This window comes from Lissotriton helveticus, chromosome 7, assembly GCF_964261635.1.
Source record: "Lissotriton helveticus chromosome 7, aLisHel1.1, whole genome shotgun sequence".
NCBI lineage: Eukaryota > Metazoa > Chordata > Amphibia > Caudata > Salamandridae > Lissotriton > Lissotriton helveticus.
Window position 1 is genome coordinate 1,561,214,856 of NC_136068.1, and position 22,826 is coordinate 1,561,237,681.

General features: G+C 45.0%; 1 protein-coding gene across 1 annotated transcript in view; it reads right to left on the reverse strand.

The window, feature by feature from the left end:
* Nucleotides 1–12,253: 12,253 nt before the first annotated feature.
* Nucleotides 12,254–22,826, reverse strand: part of LOC144770500 (transmembrane channel-like protein 7) — a 345,542-nt gene continuing 334,969 nt past the window's right edge. Inside the window, exon 16 of the mRNA XM_078655055.1 lies at nucleotides 12,254–13,000. Within this exon, the coding sequence (XP_078511181.1) occupies nucleotides 12,905–13,000 (96 nt within the window). The 3' untranslated portion in view covers nucleotides 12,254–12,904. The remainder of the gene's footprint in view (nucleotides 13,001–22,826) is intronic.

A 22,826-nucleotide genomic window follows, 5' to 3' on the forward strand; every position in this document is an offset into this window, starting at 1 on the left:
CAACCAAACTTATTTTGTATTTTTCTGGCATAAAGATGGCCACATCAAGGGAAACGTGAGCTGAAAACGCCGTTATTTGTTGTGCATTAAGGCAGGGGTTGGTTAGAAACCGTGCAGAGGGTGTCTAGTGAGGCAGCATCTGTGAGAGGGAGGGTTAATGGCCCGTTTCGAAAAGGAACAAAAAGTACCTGTTAGTGTAATGGAAACGTCACTTTATGAAAATAAACACGGAGTTCGCACATCCCAGGCAAAGCAAAGAGCGTTTATCCAAACATTTTTTTTAAGGGGCAAGGTAAAATGATAATATGAAACTGCATTATTAGATTATTAGCTACTTTGATTATATTAATGTACATTCTTGAAGAAGTTATACCTACCTCATTGCACCCAATACACCACTGATGGACACATATGGGCTTTCATCAGACTTCCAATAGAAATGCAGCCAATCAGGAAGCCAGACAATGCTATTTCAACCTCACCTACAACAGCCAAAAATTTAAATGGCACATGCCAAACAGAAACCCCTCACCACCATGAAGACAACATAACACAAAATCCATGGAGCGGCCATAGCATGGCCAGTTCAACAGCCCTGTCAAAGCACACAGATAATATTAGCTTAAAATGACACATGCAGAACAGCACACCATAAGACACCGACCTGGCGTGTGATACTTATATTATAAGCACTGACAATGCCAGTAGGTCTGACTTTTAACTGAAAGTGCCTCTTCAGTCATTGATGAGTTTAGGCATTCAATAAGTCATCAACCATTGCTACCCATATTTGCACTCATACATCTATTCATCCACCCACTGGCTTATTGAAGGCCGTGACTTGTCACATGAGCGAGCCTGCACTTAGTATCAGGCATCCTGTCTAAACTGGCAGAGTCAACCCTGGCTCACTAGCTGGAGAGTAGCACCAGCAAGTGAGAGACTCCGTTAATGACCACCAGAGACAGTGAATGCCCCAGCTCAAGTTCACAGTAGACTTGATGCCATGCCATGTGACCTCCTGCCCTCTAGGATTAAAAAACACAAAAACAAGCATTTACTTGTACATACACGTTTATAAAGTGCAGTAAGTGCTTTTTTAAACTAAAAATGAATGCCAGACCTTCGCACTGAGAGCTATTTTACAGTACTAGCGTGCTGTATGCTGAAATAATTTTCCGCCCTGGAAGATTGTGAGGCGGTAGGAAGTGGCTAGAGGGAGGAGAAAGAACAGGAACAAAAATCAAGAGAAAAAGAGACTAAGAAAGGTGAGCAGAACTCCCCTTACAGGACAGGCAGGTCTCAAGTTTAAATCTCAGGAAAACTCTCAGTTTTCCATCTTCCGAGGTCCAATTTACTGCAGTCTACAGCAATTAGAGGCTGCAGACGTATGGCTGGCAGGAAATGCTAAGAAAAAAAACAACGTATTCTAATCCTCACAGCGATAGGGAGGTGCAGCAACATGATGGCATGCACAATTTGCCCTTAACAGCAGTTTTATTTTGAGTCATTCATAATTTATTTATTTATTTGACACGTTTTATATCGCGCTGGCTAGACCAGGAGGTATCAGAGCGCTTTACATAAGGTAGGACATTGTTTCAGAACATTGTTGCATAGTTCTTTGTTTGGAGCTCCCGAGGTTAGAAGGAAGTACATGCAGTCCTAAGCAGTGAGATGGCTCTAAACCAACCAGTATCAACTGTAATGACTTAATGCAAGGGGTCAATCTGTAACTCGCCTTGCCCACCTACTCCTAAAAGTCAGAACAGAGCCCCATCAAGATACTGTGATTCTCATGGGTTTATGCTACTTGGGTGGGAATGGTCCAAATGAGTGAGGGAGTAAAGGAGAAATGGCATTTTAAAATCCTTTTCTTAGTGGGGTTCCCTCCTACCTTCTAGTTTGTGAACGTTTTAGGGCACAACTACCATTTGGTCTTTTTAAGGGGTCCCAGTGCTTTTTGTCTGATTTAATGCTTCTCTCCTATTGTGCATTTGTAGGAGTTTCCCCTTGTATTTATCTTTATGTTAGCCCTGCCCATGCTTCCCTTTATTGTGATGCTGTCTCCTTTTTGTATCGGGCCTTACTTTCATTATTGGAGTGTGGATTTAGTATAGCTAGGGATGCCTGAAAGAGGAAATCACCCCCTCCTGGGTATCCTTCTTCCTAGCATGAGTTTCAGAAAATTATTAAAAAATGAATTGCATGTTTTTTCATTTGAAAGGCTAGAAATCCATTTACTGCTTCTGTTTCAAATGTTAATGCATGAAAACATTTTTGCTTAACCCCTTCGATGCTAATGACAAAGCCAGCTCGTCATGGGCGTTACCTGGGCTACACACATGACGAGCTGGCTTTGTCACAAACCGCGTTTTTTTTAAATTTCAGCGCGCAGCGGGAAAACCCGCTAGCGCGCATGCGGTTAATGGTGCTGTGCATGATACACTGTGGTGTGCCCCATCCACTTCCTTGATAGAGTTCAGTTTGTTCTTATATATACACATATTTTAAAACATTGGACGTAGTGTATTTAGAAAACAATTATTTGAGAACTTTAAAAATAATTGTAACCAAGGTGCTATAAATCTTTAAACACTTTTTAAAACATATTTGTCTTTTTCGAAACAATTTGAGAATCACATAATTGTGAGGGTCTTATATAAGTGGTCCTGCTCATTGTAGCATCTGCAATTGTTTTTCATACTGGCACCATGTCATATTAGAAAGTGTAAGAAATTGGGTAACTCAGGCAACAACCACAATCCTTCTCAGGATGATTGTTAGGATGAACTACAAAAGTCACTAAATTAATCTGCGCTTAACTCTCTGGTAGTTCGGCACAAAAGCAGCCAGGGTTAACTTAGAAGTAATGTGTAAAGTATTTATGCAGCCATTGCCGGACTGGCCATAGTGGGCATCAGGCGTTTCCCCAGGAGGCTGAAAGGGTGGGTGCCGGTTTTGCAGTGTGAGGGCCAGTTTTGCTACTGGGGGCCGGTTTTGTAACAGTGCTGCAATAACGGCCCCCTGTAACAAAAGTAGCAAGCAGGCGTTTTCCCTCTTCGGGGGCCAGGCAGTGCTTCGTCAGGGGCTGGTCCAAGAAAATTGCCAGGGCTGCTTTGAGTTCCCAGTCCGGCCCTGAGTGCGCGTGATCGAGGCGAGGTCGAGGCAGGAAGTCAGAGGCCAGAGAGGGAGTCAGCAGGACAGGCCAGCCGGGAACGAGATCGGCACCCCGTAATGTAATCTCCCCTGGCTGCAGCCTGCAGCGCAGGTGAGTGCTATTTGTTTGTTTGCAGACTGCAGTGGCGGTCAGATCGGATTTATGGGTGTTGGGATGCACAGCAAAACTGTGCTAAAAGGACATTTTTAGCAGGAGTGCAGCCAATTAAATATTCGGCATGTGGCTATTTGTAAATACTGTGAGGCGCAATTTTTTTCATTTCATGATACAGCTTGAACTCAGTGTAAAACTTTTACCCTGAGTACAAGTTGTATCATGAAATGAAAAAAAATGTGGGTCACAGTACTTAAAACTGCATTCAGCAGCCTGCCTATCTTCTAGGGCGCGTAGGAAATTCGCTGCGTTCACTTGTAAAACTTGCACGCACCTCAAATGTTATGGTGGTGTTCTCATGCACACAATCTAGTTATTTCGATTCCAGTCTTCTTCTCTCCAACCAAAAGCGTCTTCTAGTGTACAGTGGAACATAACTGCTTGATGAATAACCAACAACGACGTCAACCAAACTTATTTTGTATTTTTCTGGCATAAAGATGGCCACATCAAGGGAAACGTGAGCTGAAAACGCCGTTATTTGTTGTGCATTAAGGCAGGGGTTGGTTAGAAACCGTGCAGAGGGTGTCTAGTGAGGCAGCATCTGTGAGAGGGAGGGTTAATGGCCCGTTTCGAAAAGGAACAAAAAGTACCTGTTAGTGTAATGGAAACGTCACTTTATGAAAATAAACACGGAGTTCGCACATCCCAGGCAAAGCAAAGAGCGTTTATCCAAACATTTTTTTTAAGGGGCAAGGTAAAATGATAATATGAAACTGCATTATTAGATTATTAGCTACTTTGATTATATTAATGTACATTCTTGAAGAAGTTATACCTACCTCATTGCACCCAATACACCACTGATGGACACATATGGGCTTTCATCAGACTTCCAATAGAAATGCAGCCAATCAGGAAGCCAGACAATGCTATTTCAACCTCACCTACAACAGCCAAAAATTTAAATGGCACATGCCAAACAGAAACCCCTCACCACCATGAAGACAACATAACACAAAATCCATGGAGCGGCCATAGCATGGCCAGTTCAACAGCCCTGTCAAAGCACACAGATAATATTAGCTTAAAATGACACATGCAGAACAGCACACCATAAGACACCGACCTGGCGTGTGATACTTATATTATAAGCACTGACAATGCCAGTAGGTCTGACTTTTAACTGAAAGTGCCTCTTCAGTCATTGATGAGTTTAGGCATTCAATAAGTCATCAACCATTGCTACCCATATTTGCACTCATACATCTATTCATCCACCCACTGGCTTATTGAAGGCCGTGACTTGTCACATGAGCGAGCCTGCACTTAGTATCAGGCATCCTGTCTAAACTGGCAGAGTCAACCCTGGCTCACTAGCTGGAGAGTAGCACCAGCAAGTGAGAGACTCCGTTAATGACCACCAGAGACAGTGAATGCCCCAGCTCAAGTTCACAGTAGACTTGATGCCATGCCATGTGACCTCCTGCCCTCTAGGATTAAAAAACACAAAAACAAGCATTTACTTGTACATACACGTTTATAAAGTGCAGTAAGTGCTTTTTTAAACTAAAAATGAATGCCAGACCTTCGCACTGAGAGCTATTTTACAGTACTAGCGTGCTGTATGCTGAAATAATTTTCCGCCCTGGAAGATTGTGAGGCGGTAGGAAGTGGCTAGAGGGAGGAGAAAGAACAGGAACAAAAATCAAGAGAAAAAGAGACTAAGAAAGGTGAGCAGAACTCCCCTTACAGGACAGGCAGGTCTCAAGTTTAAATCTCAGGAAAACTCTCAGTTTTCCATCTTCCGAGGTCCAATTTACTGCAGTCTACAGCAATTAGAGGCTGCAGACGTATGGCTGGCAGGAAATGCTAAGAAAAAAAACAACGTATTCTAATCCTCACAGCGATAGGGAGGTGCAGCAACATGATGGCATGCACAATTTGCCCTTAACAGCAGTTTTATTTTGAGTCATTCATAATTTATTTATTTATTTGACACGTTTTATATCGCGCTGGCTAGACCAGGAGGTATCAGAGCGCTTTACATAAGGTAGGACATTGTTTCAGAACATTGTTGCATAGTTCTTTGTTTGGAGCTCCCGAGGTTAGAAGGAAGTACATGCAGTCCTAAGCAGTGAGATGGCTCTAAACCAACCAGTATCAACTGTAATGACTTAATGCAAGGGGTCAATCTGTAACTCGCCTTGCCCACCTACTCCTAAAAGTCAGAACAGAGCCCCATCAAGATACTGTGATTCTCATGGGTTTATGCTACTTGGGTGGGAATGGTCCAAATGAGTGAGGGAGTAAAGGAGAAATGGCATTTTAAAATCCTTTTCTTAGTGGGGTTCCCTCCTACCTTCTAGTTTGTGAACGTTTTAGGGCACAACTACCATTTGGTCTTTTTAAGGGGTCCCAGTGCTTTTTGTCTGATTTAATGCTTCTCTCCTATTGTGCATTTGTAGGAGTTTCCCCTTGTATTTATCTTTATGTTAGCCCTGCCCATGCTTCCCTTTATTGTGATGCTGTCTCCTTTTTGTATCGGGCCTTACTTTCATTATTGGAGTGTGGATTTAGTATAGCTAGGGATGCCTGAAAGAGGAAATCACCCCCTCCTGGGTATCCTTCTTCCTAGCATGAGTTTCAGAAAATTATTAAAAAATGAATTGCATGTTTTTTCATTTGAAAGGCTAGAAATCCATTTACTGCTTCTGTTTCAAATGTTAATGCATGAAAACATTTTTGCTTAACCCCTTCGATGCTAATGACAAAGCCAGCTCGTCATGGGCGTTACCTGGGCTACACACATGACGAGCTGGCTTTGTCACAAACCGCGTTTTTTTTAAATTTCAGCGCGCAGCGGGAAAACCCGCTAGCGCGCATGCGGTTAATGGTGCTGTGCATGATACACTGTGGTGTGCCCCATCCACTTCCTTGATAGAGTTCAGTTTGTTCTTATATATACACATATTTTAAAACATTGGACGTAGTGTATTTAGAAAACAATTATTTGAGAACTTTAAAAATAATTGTAACCAAGGTGCTATAAATCTTTAAACACTTTTTAAAACATATTTGTCTTTTTCGAAACAATTTGAGAATCACATAATTGTGAGGGTCTTATATAAGTGGTCCTGCTCATTGTAGCATCTGCAATTGTTTTTCATACTGGCACCATGTCATATTAGAAAGTGTAAGAAATTGGGTAACTCAGGCAACAACCACAATCCTTCTCAGGATGATTGTTAGGATGAACTACAAAAGTCACTAAATTAATCTGCGCTTAACTCTCTGGTAGTTCGGCACAAAAGCAGCCAGGGTTAACTTAGAAGTAATGTGTAAAGTATTTATGCAGCCATTGCCGGACTGGCCATAGTGGGCATCAGGCGTTTCCCCAGGAGGCTGAAAGGGTGGGTGCCGGTTTTGCAGTGTGAGGGCCAGTTTTGCTACTGGGGGCCGGTTTTGTAACAGTGCTGCAATAACGGCCCCCTGTAACAAAAGTAGCAAGCAGGCGTTTTCCCTCTTCGGGGGCCAGGCAGTGCTTCGTCAGGGGCTGGTCCAAGAAAATTGCCAGGGCTGCTTTGAGTTCCCAGTCCGGCCCTGCCCTGTGCTTTAGCAGTCCATTCAGTGTGGGGACGAGGGGGCCCACTTCAAGTGTGGGGAAGCCTAGGGGCCCCCAGCCACCGCGGGGGGTGTGGGGGCCTTTGTTAAGCCCCTGTGACTCTACATGAACACAAGGTATTGCCTTGTGTCTCGACTCTTGTGTCTGTGCAGATCAGATGGCACGTGGCAGTCTGAAGGGGATAATGGTGCACAGTGTGTCATGGATGTGTGGAGCTAGCCTCTCCAGGGACAAGAGGGAGCCTGCATCAAGTCTTAACACGTGAACACACAATCAATAATTTATATTGCACAACTATTCACCAAGCTACAAATTACAGCAAAACATCTTATCATTAATCACATAGGCAAAACCTAATGCCAGTATTTACTGGTACTGTCTGTGCTATTATTATATAGCTGCACCCATAATTGCTGTACTATCTGTGTCTCCCACATTTATTTTTGCTGCACTGTCTATCTTTTCTCTGTTTAATTTTGTTTTCAGTCTCTTGCCTCATTAGTAGTGTTCCAATTCTATCCCCGCTCCCTTGCCTCCGCTGCTGCCCCTGTGGCCCGCCCCACTGTCCTCGTCTGCTCCCCGCCTCCCAGCTGCTGTCCCTCCTACCTCCCCTACTTAATGGGGGCCGCTGCGGGGGAGCACTAGTTAGACCTCTGACCCTGGTCTCAGGCTTACGCTCTCCCCACTGCTCTGCTCCACCTTTGTCGCCGCTGAGCCCTTCTGCCCCCTCCGGGGAGGTGTTTGAGGCCCCTGTGTGCTCTGCCTGCACCCATAATTGCTGGTACTGTCTGTGCTATTCTTAAACAGCTGTGCCTGTAATTGCTGTACTATCTGTGTCTCTCACATTTATTTTTGCTGCACTGTCTATATTTTCTCTCTTTAATTTTGTTTTCAGTCTCTTGCCTCATTGGTAGTGTTTCAATACTCTACCCACTCCCTTCCAGCTGCTGCTGCCCCTGCGTCCCCGGCCCCCTGTCCTAGTCCGCTCCCGCCTCCCAGCTGCCGTCCCTCTCACCTCCCCTACTTCATAGCAGATGCTGCGCTGTTGCGACGCTGGCGCACCAGAGGCATGCTTAAGGCAAGCCCATCTGCACCTGTCTGTGACTTGATCGCAGTCAGCACCAGGGACCCTGCATCTTGCACCCCCACCACTACAGCTCCGCCGCCCTCCATGCACTCAATACAGGAAGAAGCGGGGACTGCCTCCAAGCCACCCCAAACACAACCCACGGGCAGTTCTCCTGCCTCCGCTGCCGCAAGACCTTCAACACCACGGCCTCCAAAACCACCGACGACAATACCAACAACACCCTCACCTGCATCCTCCTCAACGTGCTCTCCGTGCACAAACACGCTGTGGAGATATGGAACCTACTAGATGCACTCTCGCCCAACATCGCCTTCTTCACAGAGACATGGACCAACGCCACCTCCGCCCAACATCAACACCGCCATCCCCATCGGATATAAAATCCTAAGGAAGGACTGCCCCAACCACCCAGGAGGGGGCCTCGCCATTGCCCACAAGAACCCCCTCACCACCTACAGCGAGACCTTCCCCACCACCGAACACCTGCATTTCCAGATCAAGACCAGCCACGGCTCCACACTCCGCGGAACCCTCATCTACAGACCTCCCGGCCCCCGGGCTCCATACGCCACTGCCATCCCCGACCTTATCGCACCCCATGCCATCGCTGCAATGAACTACATATTCATCGGAGACCTAAACTTCCATCTCGACAACCTCAGTGACCCCCAACTCCACCACCCTCCGGGACAACCTCATTAACATTGGACTCAAGAAATTCATCACCACACCAACCCGCAGGGCAGGACACACCCTCGGCCTCATCTTCGCCGCAGGAAACAGCGTAGACTTCAGCCACACCATGCAACCTCCTGTAACCGACCACCACTGCGTACACTTCACCATCAACAAGCACAAGACACCTAAACCTGCCCCAAGCCCACCATAAAGGAACTGGAGCAAGATCACCAAGGAGCAACTGAACTCCACCCTCACCCGCACCCTGTTAAACCACACAACAGCAGCAGACGCCAATGTCGCAGCCAGGGAACACCACACCTGGATCTCCACCAGCGAAGACGAGCTCGCCCGCTACGCAACCCTGACAAACAACAACCCAGGAAAGCAGCCTGGTTCACCTCCGATCTCCAAGAAGCCAGGGGCACCTGCAGACGCCTGGAGAAGAACTGGAGAAATACCAAGACACCCGAACACCACACCACCTACAAGAACGCCATGACGGTCTACCACAACCGGATCAGAACCACCAAGAGGACTTTCATCCACAACAAGATCCTTGCCAACTTCACCAACTCCAAGGAGCTCTTCAGTGTCACCAAAGAATTAACCAACCCTCGCAGCGAATCCACAGACATCATGCCATCCCAAGACCTCTGCGACAGAGCTTACTTCCACCTCAAAATCAAACACCTCCACGACAGCTTTGTCGACCATCAACCAGACGCCCCAGCCGACCTGCCCCCTAGACACACCAGCCAGCCCACCATCTCCACCTAGATGCTAATCACGGCAGTAGACACTGCCTCGACCATGAAAGGCATCCACTCAGGGGCCCCCACTGACCCTTGCCCGCCACACGTCTACCACAGGGCCGCCGCCACCATCACACCAGAGCTATAAATCACCATCAACACCACCCTCAAAACAGGCACCAGATGAGTGGAAATAAGCAGAAGTCAGACCCCTGCTCAAGAAACCCACAGCTGAACCTACTGACCTCAAGAACTACCGGCCCATCTCGCTCCTCCCCTTCGCGGCAAAAGTTGCAGAGAAAACTGTCAACAGGGAACTGACATGTTTCATCCAGGACAACACCATACTCGATCCGTCACAATTAGGATTCCGAAGCAACCACAGCACCGAAACCGTCCTACTCACAGCCACAGATGACATACACAACATCCTGGACCAGAGCCACTCCACAGCCCTCATCCTCCTCGACCTCTCAGCAGCCTTTGACACCGTTTCCCACCACACCCTCCTCGCCAGACTACACGATGCCGGCATACAAGGAACAGCCCTAGACTGGATCCGGTCCTTCCTCACCGAAAGAAGCTAGAGAATCAGACTACCACCCTTCCTCTCTGGCGCCACGGAAATCACCTGCGGAGTCCCACAGGGGTCACCACTAGGCCCGACACTCTTCAACATCTACATGGCCCCCCTCGCCGCCATTGTCTGACAACATGGCCTCAACATCGTATCCTATGCTGACGAAACCTAGCTCATCCTCTCCCTCACAGAAGACCCCACCGGCGCCATACTACATTATCAGGAAGGAATGCAGGATGTAGCAACCTGAATGACTAACAGCTGCCAAAAACTCAACACTGAGAAGTCCTCGTACTCGGTACCACCCCCTTGGTCGGCATGGGACAACACCTGGTGGCCGACCGCCCTCGGCAGCCCACCCACCCCCTCGGACCACGCCAGATCCCCCCGAGTCAAGGAAGACTGTCACCCATGCACTCATCACAAGCAGACTGGACTATGGAAACGTACTCTACGCCGGCATCAACAAGTCCCTACTCTGAAAACTCCAGACGATACAGAACACCGCGCCACACTCATCCTCGGCATTCCCCGGCACGAACACATCAGCCACCACCTTTGATGCCTCCACTGGCTCTCCATGGAGAAAAGAGTCACCTTAAAAATCCTCACCCACGCCTACAAATGCCTACACAACATCAGCCCAAATACCTCAAAAACAGCCTCAACTTCCAAGCACCCAAGAGAAACCTCTAATCCTCAAACCTGGCACTAACCGAATCCCCCCGCATCCACAGAGCATGAGCAGCCAGTAGATCCTTCTCTCACATTGCGGCAAAATCCTGGAATGGGCTCCCAGCAAACATCAGACACGCCTCCTCCCTGAATACCTTCAGGAAGACCCTCAAGAACTGGCTGTTCAGCTAACAGATCTACGGACCAACCCACCCCCACCCCCCTCCCCTCAGCGCCTTGAGACCCTCACAGGTGAGTAGCGCGCTTACAATTCACTGATTGATCGATTAATGCATTTACCAATGCTTGTTGTTTTTTAAATTGCACTTTTGAGCAGAAAATGCCTTTATTTAGTTACTGATGTTTTTACTTACTGATTCAACACCCATTTACCACAGTTTTTTTTATCCTAGTGCAACCTATCATCACCTCCACAGTTCTGCTTGCAATGGTTTAGTACCAGATTATAGTTGTTAGAGTATCATCGACGGACACAGATAAATGTCCTAAATATGGTCTGCAAAAATATTGCTCTATTGTTAATAATACTAGAAAATTTACACCCAATAGGACAATATTTTTGTGGCGGATTTTTCTGCGCCGTGCTCTATCATTGCAAAACACGGGGATGCAGCGTATTTACACGAATACAGCGCACCCCTGTGTTTTCCCTTGCGCTGTTGCTAAAAATACAGTCTAGCGCCAACACAGACACCCTTGCGCCATAGGGCAAGGGTGCCTGCATTGCAAGGATGATTGTTTATGAGCAGGAAGGTGTCCCTTACAACACATTGACAATCAATAATGGCAATTTGCTACTTCAATGTGTGCTGCTTTTTGCCATTATTTTTGCCGTTATTTTTTTTATTGTTTTTATGAAACAATTATTAATGACATTTTGCTCTATGTGTGCTATAGAAGCAGCACACATAGAAAAAGCAAAAACGTGGAGAAATAAAGGTATTTTTCTTCGTTGCGCCAATCTACGCCTGATTTTGCATTGCAATAGTTTGTGGCGCTTCCCCAGATTTACACATCCTTTTAAATCTCGGACAGTGTCAAAAAGCAATGTGTGTTGCAGTGGAAAGCCCACAGCAACACCCATTGCACGCCCCTTTCACGCAGCTACCTGCAAGAAAGGGTACCATATTTACAAAGTGGTATTAAGCCATGCAAAGTGGCTAAGTGCTGCTTTGTAAATATGGTGCAGGGCATTACGCCAGCGGAAGTTGAAAAAGTGATGTTCCAGTGACGCAATCCCCTTTTACATATGCCCCCATATTTAGTGCACAACATTTGTCAGATGATATTTCCCCATCTGATATTCTGACATCCAGTGACTGCTACCTCTGCCACATCACCAGCCCATACACTGCCATAAAAAAGTCCTACTACACCACTGGCACAAACAAAACAACAAAACCTGCCCACACACTGATGTGTATGACTTGTCCATCTGACACTGCCAGTTTGCCCTATAAGCCAGTACTACCCTGCTTCGACCTCTGGTGCTTGCCTTGAGAACATCTCTGTGTAACAGCGTTTACTCAGAGCAGGAAACACATTAAACTTTTCGTGATTTCTTATACAAATATATATTGATTTTAATATTTTTTGCCTTCAATTCTATTTAACAAAGACAGAATGTTCAGACAGTCACTGATTTATGAACACACATAACATTTTAGTGACCAAACAGTAAACATGAGATGAAACATGTGTTTTAAATGGATTGCTGATGAACCAAAGGACACAACGATTTGACTTTAATAATTGCTTTCAAAAATTGTAATTGTAACTAATTTTATTATTATGTCACTGGAGTGATTACCTAATAACATAAAGTATTTGTAAAGTGCAGGTTCACCCAAGTCTGGTTTCTCTTTGAAATAACAGATTGATTATTGTTACCCAACTTAATTGTACTCATTTTAGCGACCTCGAAATGATGAAAGCCTGAGTGGGCCTGCCAGGTTTTTACCATTTGACCATAAGGTCAAACACAGGTCCCTGGATTGGCAGCATTAGTCCATTGAGCCAGTAACCTGGCATTTGATGTGTATCTTGGTTTTCAAAATCAAATATAAACCTAACTCAAAAATAAATGCAAACCACATGCAGCCCTCCAGCATGTTGTGAATACAAGACTCCTCAAACATCTCCCACTACAGACCGGAAGTGAATGATGAGATCTGTTGTCCACCCTGAGGTCCACTTTGCCCCTGCATCACTGCTTGTGAGCTCCTCCCTCTGCCGCACTTCCTTCCTTGGCCTTTCTGAGTTCCCTAATCCTTTTAGCTAGAAGGTGTTTTCCCTTCTCCTCCTGGAAAAAGGGGACAACAATCCATATTAGTAAAGGAAAGAGTATAGTGTCTCTTTAATGCCCACATTCACATATCAACTTTTTATACAGTGTTTGGTACAAAAAGCATTCATTACCCATGCAGTGGTGTCCTGTGACCTACTTCAAGGAAAAAACAGAGCAAATACAAGGAAATGATGGACGGTGCGCTGAAACATTTCAGACACTCACCCACATCTACAAATCTGAGTTGAAACCATCATCGTTCTTTAGCTCACATCGCCACCCCAGTTAAGACACAGCCATATGCAAATCTGTCTTGACCCTGTTCCTCATGGGAACAGTCCTGCCTTAACTGCCAAGCCAGGTCTTCCCTGGACCAGACACTAGCACCCTGGGAGCAGTTTCGGGGTAACAGCCCTCATCAGCCAGGCTACCTTGAATCCAGGGGCAAAGTAAGCAAGGGACCCACGTCTGGGCATACACTCGCAAAAAGCAATGTACAACAGTGTCACAGACACTGTTAGCAATTCCTAATAGGGTCGCAAATCGCATGCCTCAATAATATTCATGAGGCAGATGCTATTTGTGTCCCCATTAGGAATGGCTAGCTCTTCCAGGGATGGTGGCCTGCTGGGGTCAGCAGACTTCCATGTATGTACCTGCTTTTTTGATAAAGCAGATTTTTTTTAATGCTGCATTTGAAAAAAGAAAAAATGAAACTTTTCAGTTTCATTTTTTAAGGGCAGGCAGTGGTCCATGGGACCACTTCATGCCATTAAGAAATATGTTCGCACGCACTCACAAAGGGGAAGGGGTCCACCGGGGACCCCTTCCTGGTTGCGAGTGGCTTACCACCTACTTGAAGTAGGTGGTAAACTGCTAGTGTTTTGCAAATGCGGTCGCAAAACAATCATACATTGCAGTTGAACTCGCTATTAGGAAGGGACGCCTTTGGCATGCCCCTTCCTAATAGCGAGTCGCAAACCATATTTTGCAAGTTGGCAATAGACTACTGACTTGCAAAATAGGGTTTGTAAATGGGCAGACCAATTTTGCAGTCGCAAACGGGACGAATTCCCGTTTGCAACCGCAAAAAACGGTCGTACATCTGCCTCATGATCTCTATAACCACTGTCGTCAGCAATCCGCTTTTTATGTAATTTCCTTGGCCGACTGGACATTGTCAATATAACAACCACCGCCCCCGGCATTATATGGAAAGGATAATGCTCCCTGCAACCAGGGTTAGATCCATCTGTCAAATGGTCCCGTTTTTTTTACTGCCTCAATGACATTGGCTCCACAAGGTCGCTGTAGCAATGGCCAGAGCCGTCATCGTGCTAAAGCAACTGCTTCATGATCCTTCTAATAACAAACAGTGCCATTTTTTATGAGTGCTAATTTCTTTTCGTTCTTGCCTGGAAATAATATGGTTTTGTTCTACATGTGATACAACAACATTATTTATTATAAGAAAAAGGGTACACATGAACAATTCAGCAAAAGATGCATTTGTCCCAGGGTAATTTCAATTCGAACTCACTTCCGACTTTGACATGTGAGAATTGGCTATAATGCCTGCATCGATTACTTCGTTTATTGCCCAATGTTTGCATATTTCCCTGTTACAGGTCTATTTTTGCATATAAATCTCACCTGAAGAAACATGAGCAGGCAAAACCCTGGGAGTAAGATAATCCTGCACAACTTTTAATCAGAACTCGGGCACAGAGTTGATGCACAGCTTTTGATCCAACAAGATCACTCTGATTGGCGCCTTTAGTAGGGCGCTGTTCCAGTATCTAGGTCAACGTTGTGTACATACTCTACTGAACCCCAGAATGAATGAATCATTGCATGAACCCATTAAGTGCTTGAACTATGAGGGTTATGTCATATGCAAGTTTTTTGTTGAGACTATTGTGTTCTTTCTGGTTTTAGAAGATAAACGAGTGCCTTACATGGTTTTAATACTGAAGTGCGTCTAGTTGAGTTTTATTATGGCAAGGCAGAGGTTCTTCTGTGCTTATTGTATCAGCAGCAGTGTTTGATGGAAGGTTGTATTCAATGCTACATAGGGTCTTGGGGTGACTTTACCTTTCTGTAAAGTCAGCATTCAGTTGGTTGTAATATATCTGTTTTGTATTGTGGTGGTTCTATGGGGTGCGGGTGGGCTGCTCACAGGGGGGCATATGTACAAAAAAGAGGCAGAGTGAGGTGTTAACCGTCATGGCTTAACGCCTCACTCCGCCACTGCAGAAACCCAAGGTTGCGTCATATTTAGAAGAATATGGTGAAGCCTTGTGTTTTCCCCTGCGCTGGCGCTACACTTAGCTACCTAGCACCAATGCAGACACCCTTGCACCTTAGTGTAAGGGTGTCTGCGTGCAGGGGAAGATTGTTTATGTGTAGGAAAATGACCCTTCATGCACATAAATAATCTTTAAATGCCGTTTTGTCACTCCAATGCGTGCTGCTTAAAGCACATGGAAGTTACAAAATATAATTTTTTTTAAAAGATTGCTACGGTGCAGGAAGGGACACCTTCCTACACATACACAATCCAAAGCGTTTTGCTTTTTCCACATGGAAAAGCAAAAACGAGGAGAAATAAAGCATTTTGCTTCATTTCACTAAGTTCAGACCAGGTTTTCGCTGGTCTTAATTTTGGCGCTGCCTCCAATTTACGCCACCCTTGTAAATAGGGGGCAGCGTCAAAATTAATGGGTGTTGCGGTGTAACGCCCACCGCAACACCTACTGCCCACCCCTTCCTCAAGCATAGCGTGAAAAGGAGCCTTCTTTACAAGGTATTGTTAAGCCACATAAAGTGGCTTAAAGCTGCTTTGTAAATAAGGCGAAGCCCCAAATGCCACTGGAACGTCGGAAAAAGTTACATTCCCATTTGGATAAGGGCTTGTACATATACCCCAGAGTGTCTTAGAGCACAGAGCATCTCATTCTCTGCTGCATGGTAACACAGAAAGCATATGGTGTGGTTTACCTGTTGGGTATGTGTGCCAACCAGATATGCATGTCAATGTTCTTGAGCATTATCAGTATAAACAGATCAACTCTATATTCGGATGGAAAGCAGGTAATTATAGCAATAATGAAACAACAGTCCCTCTAAATTGTTGATATACATGAAATATTGAGGATTAAATGGGGAAACATACAAGTGCAAGGTCTGTTTCTTAATGTGCACAATTGCCACCAATTGCACTTATTTTATACAGCCCAGAAAGTAATGAAATATATTAATCTGAATAACAATCAATAATATATGGTGCAAAACCACAAGGGTAGGTAGAGCAGTGCTCAAAGCACAGTGCACATTTCGTGATTAGTGAAATAAGTAACAACAGTTTTTTGAGGGCTCTCTCAGCGACAAGAGAGGCATTTACAAAAGCCAATCCAAATATTGTTATGACAAACATGGGCCAGCTTTTGAACCAAAGCACGTGCTGCTCCACTTGTGAGGAGTCAAAAATGTGTATCACCTGCTGAATAAATCAATGACCACCATAAGGACTGAAAAAACATTTTTTGAGCATTTGAAGTGCTGTGAAGTGTAAAAGAAGTTCCGATCTGCACAATGCAAAGCGCAGTCAGTCTGAAACAATTCTGGTGCACTCAGCAGTTGCATAAGAGACCACAAGCAGCATTTTTAGCTGAAGACCAATTTAGGAATCAATATGCTACTGAAATTCTCTATACAACACGCGTGTAGTAATAGAGGTAATGCAAAGAGGCTATCAGGAACAATGAGACTTAACACGCATTAAAGTTATACAGCTATTGCATAGAGGCTACTAGTAACAATGAGAATGAACACGCGTGTAGTTGGGTTGTATGTTGGAACAACGAATTCCGTAACAACGACTCCCTAAACCACGGGGTCTGTAGTATGACCGTGTCTCAATCACGGTTTTTTTTACCACACTGTCTTTCATGGTAAAGGAATAAGTGGTAAACCCACCCCCTAAAATATGAACTGAACCCCTCCCAATCCCTAAAAATGACCCCATACCCACAATTCCCCCTTACAAACTTACATGAACCCCCAACCTCCTAAAAACTAACACCAACCCCTCCCACTCCTTTAAAACTAATACAAACCTCTCCCACCCTAAAAACTAACACAAATCCCTCCCACCCCCTAAAAACTATCAAGAACCCCACCCCCTAAAAACTAATACGACCCCCCCCTCCCTTAAAACTAACCCCAACCCCTTCCACCCTCTAAAAACTATCATGAACCACACACCCACTCCCTTAAAACTAACACAAACCCCTCCCACCCCCTAAAAATGATCACAAACCCCTAAAAATTAACACCAACCCCCACCCCTAAAACTACCAGGAACCCCTCACCTCTTAAAATCGACCTGAACCCCTCCCACCCCCTAAAAACTAACACCAACTCCCCCTCCCCACCCCCCAACCCCCCCTACCTGTCCTGTTCCTCCAACGCTCCCCTCTACTCCACCCATCCCAAACACTGGACCGACTTAGCCTGAACCATCCACATGCATGGTTCAGGCTAAGTCGTAGTACAGGCAAGTTGTTGTTCGGCTTGTGCGACTCCAGAACTCGTTGTTCCAGAGTCTTTGTTCATGATGTTCCCTGTGTAGTTGTGTTGCAGCAACCAGTGCGGCTGGCTCCGGAGCGCGGGGCTCCAAGTTCAATCCCCAGCGCCAGAGGCAGATCAGCTCAGCCTCATGTGACTCTGGGCAATAGCTCACTAAATCTCCCTGAAGGCCCCCAGCACACTGACACCCTTATGGGTGAATAGGTTGCAACTTACAAATACTGTTTTTTTTGTAAAGTGATGCAGCTATCACAAAAAGGTGACCAGTAACAATGAGAATGAACACATGAGTAGTAAAGTGATGCAGCTATCGCAGAGAGGCAACAAGTAACAAAAACAATGAGAATGAACACATGTGTAGTAAAGTGATTCGCCTGTCACAAAGAGGCAACCAGTAACAATGAGAATGAGTGATCCTGGAAAATAATCCAATTGAAGTTAGTGCTGTGGTCAGAGTTGATGTGTATAAACATGTGCTGCAGGATTTGAGAAGCCAACAAGAACCATGTATGGTTAGACCTAAAAGGATTGTCCACATCATGCCCTAATCGCTCATAAAGAAGGCCCCTTACATCCAGAGAGTCTAGAGCAGGTGTGCACCAAAACCACAGCTGCAGCTGAAGTAAATTGCGAGAAGGTGGAGAAAGATGCTGTTCCACTGAGTACGTCCACCATTCCATAAGATATCTGTGGAGTGTTTAGAAGATATCCACTTGACACTGTTTCGACGTTGCTGATGTTATATCTGACCCTTTACAGGTCACTGCTCCAGTGTGCTACATCAATGATTGGAACAGCATTGAACCAGCAAAACTCTTTTTGGCTTTGTACATCATGATGCTGACAAATGAGAAGTCTGTGAAACTTGAGACAACTGCTGGATGTTATCAAGACAATAAATATACTTGCATACCTGAAAAGCTGCCCAGATTGACTAGTGCAGAGCACATAGTTTGAAACAGTGCGTCAAAGTTATAGGGTTTGCGTATTCGTACATAGTTAGGTAATAGAAGAGTTGGAAAAAGGAGAAAACCAGTTGATTTTTATTTACATTCAGGTTGGAATAAACAGTTTTATATTATGAGAGAAAAACAGAAACATTTTTATAAAATCTTTTTCCTGTCCGTGCTACATTTTCTTTTTATAAAGGTTGGTCCCTTAAAGTGCTTCCCAATGTTGAATCTGTCATCAGAATACTCATGTGTTTTTTAGGCTCTTTATCAGCTGGTTTGCCTCCACCACCTTAGGAAACCATTCCTCTGTCACTTTCAGGAAAACAAAACGATTGAGGGTCAAATTGACCAGCAGTCATTTTATTAAACCCATCCCAAACATGTATTGGCTCCGCAACAAGGGATTTTTGAAGTGTAGTAATTGTAAGGAAGGTGAAGAGAAACACAAAATAGTTCAACAGTGCAACTGGATTCACACTTGAAATGCAACACCACATTACATGTAAAACAAAATATGCAATGTATGTACTCACATGCCCTTGCAAGGTATCATTTGAGATATCATCAGTGATGTCAATTAACATGTCATCAGTGATGTAATATGTGAGGTCATAAGGAGTGCATTACTGAGGTGTATATTATAGTTAGCTCGGGTAACTATACCTGCTGAATTTCAGTGCTTTTGTATACATGAAATCTGAGCCTAATTTTAACATCCAAGTAATCATTGTTTTTTCATGGAATTCCTGAGGTTTTTTATTTCTATTTCTTAACGACAATGTCCCTGTAACTTTGTTTTTTATACTGAATTTCTACATTTAAAATGTGAACGCATGCCTATCTCAATGGATCTGTGAGTGTGTGTGTCACCGCATGAGTGGGTCTGTCAGTGGGTGTGTCTGGGAGTGGCTACATAAGTATCTCACTGGGTGTGTGTGAGTGGGAGCATGAATATCTGAGTGGGTCTGTTAGAGGATGAGTGAGTGTCTAAGTGGGTGCATGAGTATCTGAGTGGGTCGGTGAGTGGGTGTCAGATTGTCTGAGTAGGTTTCCAACGGCTTCCATGAGGGTGTGAGTCAGTCTGTGAGTGAACGCATAATTTTCTGACTGGGTCTGTGAGTTGGTGTATGAGTCTCTCAGTGAGCTTATGAGTGGGTGCATTAGTGTCGGAATGGATCTGTGAGTGGCTGTGAGAGTGTCTGAGTGGTTCTGTGAGAATGTGAATGAGTGCCTGAGTGGGTTAGTTAGTGGGTGCAAGAGTGTGTAGTGCATCTGTGAATGGGTACATGAGTGTCTGAGTGAGTCTATGAGTATGTGTGAGAGTGTCTGAGTAGGTCTGTGAGTGGGTTTGAGCTTCTGAGAGGTTACAGGGATGTCATAGTCAGGCTCAGGTTTCACTTGTACAAAATCAGTGAAATTCAGCAGTTATAGTTGGGTGAGTTAACTATAAATAACTCTCACCTCTGCAATGCACTGCCAAGGACCTCACAGATTACATCACTCATGGCATGGTCAGTGACATCACTGATGACTTCTCAAATGGCATAGCTGGGCGGGGGACCTTAATAATCAACTTTGTAAACTTAATGGGATAGGGTATGTGGAGCAGAAGATTGGCATGGCAATCCCCTCTTCATCTTACAAGTATGGGGAGAACCTGAACAGCCTGCTATTACAGTGGGATTTATTAATATTAAATGCAATGAATGAGAAAGGGCAAAGGACCACCTTCAGAAGGGGGACCAAAGAGTTTAACAATTGACTTTTACTAATGTCTGGGCATTTATCTCAGAAAGTGTCCCTTAAGAATATTCGATTTTCACCCCATAGTAATCATGCCATGCTGTTGATCCACCTAAATATATTATCCAAACCCAAATAACACAACCAGGTTGTAAAAGATGTCTACCTGTCTAAGAAAAATGGTTACCAATTGAAATGTCCACAGGTACAAAAACTAAATTTGGCCCCCGAAATCCTAGTGATGGCAAAGGAAGATATAATAGCATGCTTGGGAGAAAAACTACTGCCCACAGATTTGATTATCAGGTTAACCGACCTCTTGGTAAAAATAAAAACAGCACTTACTCAGGTGAAGTCATCCAATGCTACTGCTAACAAGGGGTGGTTTGACTCAGACTGTTCAAAAGATAAAATAACCCTCGTAAGTGCTCTAAAAACCCTTCCCAGAGATCATTCAAACATCCGTCTACTACGAAATTACTACAAATTAGCCAGGAGGGCGAGAGAGAAAGACCACAAGGCGTGGGCATGGAAAGATCTTGAGCAAGCAGCTATCTCAGGTAGTAGGCAAGACTTTTGGGAAATTGTGAATGCTCCCCATTTTAAAGATATTAGTGATCCCGTACTAGATGTGCAAGTAGATGATGAACCTTGGGTGAGTCATTTTGAGGGAATATTTGGGTCATCAACCTCCTCACCCACTCCAGTATGCAGTTCAGAACCTTTACCTCACGGAGGGCTAATCTTCTCTGTATCTGAGGTTCAAAAGGCACTAGAATCATGTATTCCCGGTAAGGCCCCGGGATCAGAAGGAGTACCAATCGACCTCTTCCAACTTAACTACGATCCCTTTACTCATACATTTGCAATGTGTTTAATAGCATCCAGATAGTGGGTCCACCACCTTCATGGAATAAGAGTATCATTGTGCTTACATAGGGCGTACCTTATGCCACGTAAGCTCGACAAGATATTCCCGGCAGCGCGCCACCACTGCTGATGCCAACTAGAGGAAGCGGATCTAGTACACATGATATGGTCCTGTCTGCGGATTGGAGGATATTGGGCCTCAGTCAGGGGACATATAGCGGAAATCACACAAAGGGGGATAGATGCTGCAGTTGAGGGCTGTATCCTGGGGGTGTGAAGGGAACTTCTAAGTTCAAGGTATAATATAGATTTAAGAACTTGGCGCTCCTCTTGGCAGTGCGGGCGATCACTATGCGATGTAAGTCGAAAACACCACCCACTATCCATACATGGCACAGCAAACTAACACGGTGGGGTGTTGCAGAGAGCGCTACATTGAGACGGGAAGAAGCCAGGGCGTTGCGCAAGACACCGATTGAGATGGACTGGGACATTATTTTGGAGGCATGTAGATCTTTGGACATAGCCTTTGACAACGAGGCTAGCAATACATAAGGCCATGGTACAACCCACGGAGTAGAGTGGCATGGCCCTGGGTATCAGCAGAAATGTGATGATGGGCTGAGGATAGTGTTTGTGTCAGAGTAGGCGACCAACCCTAGAGAGAGTCACTATGTATATAAGCAGGATCAGAGGGTGGGGGGAGGGTGAAGTACAGTTGTGGGTTTTAAGCATTCCATGTGCTGGCGAGACAGCAGTATACTTTTGTTTGGTATTAAATGCAGGAAAAATACCATAATGTCATGATGGTCTCAATTGCCTTGGCACTGGCTCAGTTTTGGAATGGCCAAGGCATAAGAGCACTGATGGGAATATCTGAAAGTGGGCTTTGGTAATATGCGATATGGGCATTGCTGTGGTATGCTTTCTATATTGTCATAAACTGTTCAACGCACAGATGTACAATTGTATGTGCATATATGATGTGGAGAAAACTAAATTTCATTAAAACTATGTTTCAAAAAAAGAGTATCATTGTGCTGATTTATAAAAAAGGGGTTAGGTGCTCTCCAAAGAATTATCGCTCTATATCCCTCCTTGATACCACTGCTAAATTAATGGGCCGGGTTCTCCTGGTTAGACTGGAGGACTGTGCAGAATCCCATAACATAATTATGAGGGCTCAATATGGGTTCCGCAGAGGAATGGGGACAGTCAATCAGTGATACAAAAGGGGATGATGGACGGAGCGTTTGAGCAAATCAAACACTCACCACCAGTCAACTGATCTGGGTTTAATCCATCACCATTCTTTAGCTCACTCTGCCACCCCAGTTCAGACATGGCCATATGCAAATCAGTCTGACCCTGTGCCTCATGGGAACAGTCCAGCCCGAACTGCCAAGCAATGTCTTCCCTGGACCGGAAACAAGCATCCTGGGACCGGTTTCGGATTCATAATCCTCATCAGCCAGGCTATCTTGAATCCAGTGGCAAAGTGAGCAAGGGACTCACGTCTGAGCATACCCTGCCAACTTAGGGCGAACAAAGCGATAAAAAAGGGGATGATGGATGGAGCGTTTGAGCAAATCAAACACTCACCCCCAGTCAGCTGATCTGGGTTTAATCCATCACCATTCTTTAGCTCACTCTCACGGTCAATCAGTGCCTGAAACACTCCCTAA